Consider the following 6,315-nt stretch of genomic DNA (forward strand, 5'->3'; position numbering starts at 1 on the left):
GACAGGGAGGCAGGGGAAGGTCAGAGACAGACATTGGTTCTGAGGCTTATTTCTGAGACTTTTCAGTTTTCCAAGCATTCATCATGCTGAAGCACCATATTTTGGGGAATTGTTTTCTGTGCCCCAACAATACCCACCCACACCTTCCTGCGTGTCTACATTTCCTTTGTTTTTTCTGGTTTTTAAATAAATCCTCTTCCCTCCCTTCTTTGACATTATCTTATACTTTAAACCCCAGCTCAAGTGTCACTTTCTGAAGGAACTTTTTGAAGAAACTTCTCAAATCTCCTTACAGTTCTCCCTCTGTATCTGTGGGTTCTGCATCCATGGATTCAACCAACTGTGGATAGGAAATATTCAAGAAGAAAAAAGCATCCGTATTGAACATACAGAGATTTTTTTTCTTGTCATTATTCTCCAAACAATACAGTATACCAATGATTTGCATAACATTTACATTGTATTAGGTATTATAAAGTAATCTAGAGATGATTTAAAGTACATGGGAGGATGTGTGTCAGTTATATGCAAATACTGTGTCATTTTACATAAGGGACTTGAGCATCCAACATCCTTATCTCTCTTTCATAACGTGTCACAGTTGAGTTTTCTATTTATTTTCCGTGATAATTGTATAATATCTTTTTCTCCCATTGGACTATAAGACCCATAAGGGCAGGTATAGCATTTGGTATTGCTCCTCATTTTATCCCTAGCACTATGCAAATGATGACTTGGAGGATATTTGCTGGCCAACTGCATCACAGAGGCAGAGACTGAACAGGATGTAGCATGTAGGCGTCGATGCTATTTAAGCACTTTCTTGTAGGAACCCTAAATAAAATGCCTCTAGTGGTTTCACTGTATATTCATTATAAGAGGTTTAACTCACTCTTCAGCCTTCCAGTGGATTTTAGAATGACTATATCTTATAATTCATAGGCCTAAAATAATAGAATTTTATGAATAATCTCAGTTCTTGTCTTGTGAAAGTATTTCTGATCAGTCACATTAATACCCTTAGTCATTCAAAAAAATCTATGTTATCTGCATCTTTATGACTTACCGAGTAGGAATTTCACTTTTCAAAGGAATATTATTTGAAAATATAGCAATGATATATGCTGTTTAAAATTGATTCTGTTTAATATGTTCTTATGCATAAGCTTTAGGTATCTAATACATTTTAGCCATACATTGCAAATCTCTATATATTTTAATATTATTATTGGTTAGCGTACTTCTTGGCTTACTAATGTCCACTGACATCAGTCTTAGTTATTGTCATTCCTTCCAATTTGGAAGAACGTTTATTTTCTAACACTGACACATTTTGCACAGTGAATCTATAGGAAAATGTGACTGCATAAAGACAGTCTTCATTTCAGTGCTGATGCTCACCATTCTGCATTAACATGATTCTCTTTCACGTTTTATTTCATCTTGTTGCAAAAACCAATATGCTTTGGAAAGTGTAATAGTACATTTTTTAGAGAAGTAGCATGAGGTTTGTTTCTTTCTCATACAGATCCTGAAATGGAAAATGAAGAACAACCATCCTCTGAAAATGATTCTCAGAATCAGAGTGGTGAACAGATTTCATCAAGTTCTCAGGAGGTTGATTTGGTTGATCAAGAGTCTTCTGAGGAAAATTCTCTAAATTCTCACCCAGAATTATTATCTCTAGCAGATGTGGACAATGCTGCAAGCATTTCCCCTTCTGAACAGACTTCTAATCCCACAGAAAACCATGAGACTACAAATCTTAATGGTGAATGTACAGATTTAGATAACCAGCTTCAAGAACAATCAGAAACTGAGGAAGATTCCAATCCTAATGTTAGCTGGGGTAAAAAGGTCCAGCCTATAGACTCCATATTAGCAGACTGGAATGAAGATATAGAAGCATTTGAAATGATGGAGAAGGATGAGCTATGACTTGCTAAACAATCTGTTGGTAGGTATTTAAAAAGAAAAGGTAAACTGTGTGTGGTTAATAGACACCCTAATACTAAGCAGGCTTTCTAATGGGAGGCTTTAAGTATGGTGATGAACAACCACGTTCTGACTGGCGTAGTTATCGTAGGAATCTGGAGCATGCTGTGTTAGAATTGACCTTGTTTAAAACTGTCCCATCAAAAATGGAAATCCACAGTTCCCCCTTCAAATGCAGCACTGCACCACCCTGCAACACCTCAGGCCAGGGAAAGATTACTGAGCATTCCTGCGAACCAGATTTCTGTTGTCTCTGGATAGACAAGAAACAAAATTCATTTAGTAGTGGAGTGGGGAATAGGAGTTTGGATAGCCTTCTAATTAAAGGAAGCTCACCTTTCTTGGTTTTGGGGGTTAGAGGCTCTTTTGGGAAGATGCATCCGAGTATTGTGGCATTCTGATTATGCTGCCTTCACAAAACACTCTAAGTGACCTAAGTGGTTATGAAGCAAATGCATTTATGGTGAAAACAGTCTTTGCTCATCGCTTTCTCTTGTTTCATTTAGTGACAAATGATCAAGATGACTTGATTTTTTTTCCTTCTTAACAATGTCTTTTTTATTTAAACCAAAGGTGAAGCCAGTGTACTTTCTCAGTGAGTTCTCTGCATAAAGACTAATCAGTGGGACCAGGTAAAATGGTCATATAATACATTGTGGAGATTGCTTACTTAATACTTCTGAAAAATGGAGTAAGGGAGAAACTATAATGTTGCAATATGAACCTCCCATTGGGCCTTCCATAGGGAAAGCTGTGACTACTCTGAAATGGAACCTAGCATTATATCCTTGTAGGGTAGATTATAAATCATTTCCAGTTCATTTCTCTTAGAGGTGATTACCTCTAGCCATCAGCCTTACTCCATCCCATGTTTGGTATGCAATTTGAGCCACAAGGCTCGTATCGCCAACAGCTATATACATTTTGTTCCATTTTTCTGTCTTACAGAGCCATGATAAAACTGTGGTTAGTGAGTTAAAATTCCTGGAGTAACTACTGTTTTTCTCCTTTGAAACTTAGGTTTCTAAAGTTGCACCTAAGGAATCTGTCACATTTTCTGTTGAATCATGGTTTTTGTTTTTGTTTTTAACAGATATTCCTTCTGATACGGACTTGAAAATTAGTGTATGGTGACCTGTGTTTAAAAAAAAAAGTACAATACAACTACATATAGCTATATAGCTTAATGAGACTTCCACCCCCCCCCCTTTTTTTTTTTTTGGTTTGTTGTTGTTGTTGTTGTAGTAGTCTGGTGCTGGCCACATTTAAGTCTTAAAAAGTTTTAAATTTTGTTGTTGATGTTTGTAGACAGCCCTGTAGTTGAAATCATGGCTTTATTCATTTTATTTATTTTTTAAACTTGCCTGAATTAGTTCTAAAGGAATATTTAAGAGACATAATTTTCTTCTCTTTACCATAACATTACACAAAACTTTTTCCTAAAACATGGTTGTGAGGTACTGATGAGCTATAAGTGGAGCTGTTAAAAACAGCAGTGCTGTATTGTAGTTATGTATATTCGTGTACAGTATGTTTAGATCCCAGGTAAACATATTCTTTTCTAAGAGGATAAATACCTGCATTCAGATATTCCAGGTAAATATATTTGAGTCAGGGAGTAGTAAATCTGATGGTGAATTCACTTTGGGGAGGGGGAAAAAGAATAGTATGCAAGACCCTTATTGGCTTTTAATTATACCTGAAACCAAAATGGATATTTTTAGTCTCTCTGCATGTGAGATTTGGTGTAACAAGATAGAACTATAATATATACAGTATATGGAAGGATAGATATAGTGCTTTGTTCATTTTAATTGCAAAGCTGCCAAAATAGCTGAAGCTTAATTACTTGACTTGCCTTGATTTATAGGACTGGGGCTTGGAGAAAATGAGCAATGTTCCTCTAAGACATCGATTACAGAAGCCTTATATACATGGATTTGATTTTGTATTTGTAGCTGAAAGTCATTGTTGTCTAAAACGAACTTTTCTAAGTTATCAAAACAACCTAATTTCTTTTCCAACAAGGAGAACTTAATGGCATGAAGGATTGTGTGACACATTGGAAAAGCCAGCTTACTGCCACTCTCTTCCTTTGGCCATTAGAGGGAGGTGTTGCCTTTCATTGATGCTTAGAAGCGAATTGTTCACTTGTTAAGAAAAGTAAATCCTTAAAAAAAGAAAAGGAAAAAATTTAACCAATTTTTCTTAATACCAAGAAGGAATTATACTCAATATTTCCCTAGTTAAGAAAAGAGGAGATAATGTTCGTCTAAAAAACCCCAACGTTGTAATTACAACTCTACATTCATTTACTAACTTGACATACTGCCACAAAGTAGTTTTTGAGTTCATTAAAAATTCCAAAGGCATTAGTTGTTTTTTTTTTTTTAGTGTTTTGTTTTTTAGTTAACTTTTATAGACATTTTAGTAACTTGCTAAAGATTCAGGGGATTCTATGAAACCCCTAATTTAGAAACATCTGTTCTACCTCAGTTAAATGTTGACTGCTTAGAAATATAGCTGAAGTGATCACCACAGCCATAAAATTGTTTAAGAAAGATTTATATAATGTTTACAAATCTGGAATCAAGTAAGGATTTTAGCTGAAATCCTTTAAGAGATATTAGAGCAAGTATTTAATTCAGGTATTTTCAAGTTTTAAAACTTAACCTGTTTACCTACTAAAAATAAAATAGCTAGTTTTTTTCTGCATATAAAAGTTCATTGAAATGATATGCCCTTATTTGCAGTACTTTTCCCATAAAGTTTTAAGTGTGAAAGAATTGTAATTTACTAGATATGTTTGGTATGGGATATTTTGTTAGGCAAGTTTTCTTTTTTCTTCTTAAATTGCAATAGGCTTCCAAAAAGAGTATAATTGTTTCAGAACAAATTAACTCTTGGCATTACACGTCTCCCTTTTTCTTTACAGTATTAGTAAAATGAAAAATTGTACACTTTCTGATTTTAACTTCACTAATGTAATTACTCTCTCAAGAAGATTTTAAAATTTAAATTACCATCACACAACCTTTTTATAGTAAAGCCAACATTTGTTCTCTCACCAAACCCCATGCCAAATTCATCATGAAGAAAGCTCAGCATAAGTAATTCAAATACTGCTTATAATTTTAGAGGGGGGTAGAATTTAGTAAATATTCCAGCCGGTCGTTTTATGCACAAGGCTTCAGTCAGAACATAGAAAAAAAAACATTCTGTGAATGAAATATTGTATGTTCAGATTTTATAAAAGACATTTTTAAAAGCCCAATTTACAGCCGTATATTTTCTTATGATGTAATTTATGAAAAAGATGTCTGTACTAACAGGTGCTGTAACACTACTGTTGTTGGATTTTATTGTTTGGTGATAAATGTATACAATATTTCTAAGGGAAACTATGTACTGTGATGTAAAAGTCTGGGCAAAATGTATATAATCCTGTATATAATTATGTATTTGATTATAATTACTGATTGTAAAGATTTAATAAAATATGTAAATATTCCAGTTTAGTTTTAATTTGAATTTTTAGAATCACTGTGCATATCTTCATACTTTTATGTCTTGATGTTTATCACTCTGTTTTCCTTTTTTTTTTTCTTTTTTTTAAACTCATTTTATCCTCCGGGGATTGAATTCTGGGGACATTTTAGGCTGTAGAAACCCAAGCTTGTGGGCTAAAGTAAGGATTTTGGACCTTGTTCTAAGAAATCACTGAAAGTTTTTCAACAAGTCAGTAGCATGCACAAAGGTAATGCTAAGTGAATAAAACTCTAGAATTGTGTATAAATTATGACCCAGCGCTTGCTCACTCTCTCCATACACATATATACATACACATTTAATATATATACACACACACATATATATAATGACATTGACTCATTTATTCAACAAAGATTAAGGGCGTGCATGCCTTCTGTATGCCAGGCACTATTATAGGACCTGGGGTTGTAGTGGACAGATGGACAAAATGTGGTAAAGAAGATAGAAAATAAAGTAGTAAGTAAAAAGGACAATGAGTTTATGAAGAAAAAATTATGGTGAGGGGATAGAGAGTGGTGGAAATCATGGAGTGAGTTAAATAGCCAAAATACTAACAGTGGTTATCTTGGATTGTAGGCAATTGCTATTTCCTTATTTGTATATGTCAGTATTTTCATAAGTTTCCAAAATAAGCATTATGCTTTTAAAAATAAGTAGTTTAGGTCAGCGAAAGAAGAGAACATGAAAAATACACACGAGGTGGGGCATAGTGGTGCACACCTATAATCGCATCTCCTCCTCAAGAAGCTGAGGTTGGGAGGATCGCTT

At 34.3% G+C, this 6,315-nt stretch overlaps 1 protein-coding gene across 9 annotated transcripts in view; it reads left to right on the forward strand.

Moving 5' to 3' along the window:
* Positions 1-5,513, forward strand: part of EDEM3 (ER degradation enhancing alpha-mannosidase like protein 3) — a 73,595-nt gene extending 68,082 nt beyond the window's left edge. For all 9 annotated transcript variants that reach the window (XM_008968564.4, XM_034942361.3, XM_008968566.4 and 6 more), the window contains one exon: positions 1,529-5,513. In XM_008968564.4, coding sequence (XP_008966812.4) covers positions 1,529-1,938 — 410 coding nt within the window. In that variant the 3' untranslated portion in view covers positions 1,939-5,513. The remainder of the gene's footprint in view (positions 1-1,528) is intronic.
* The last annotated feature ends 802 nt before the right edge of the window (positions 5,514-6,315 follow it).

The sequence above is a fragment of the Pan paniscus genome, chromosome 1 (assembly GCF_029289425.2).
Source record: "Pan paniscus chromosome 1, NHGRI_mPanPan1-v2.0_pri, whole genome shotgun sequence".
NCBI lineage: Eukaryota > Metazoa > Chordata > Mammalia > Primates > Hominidae > Pan > Pan paniscus.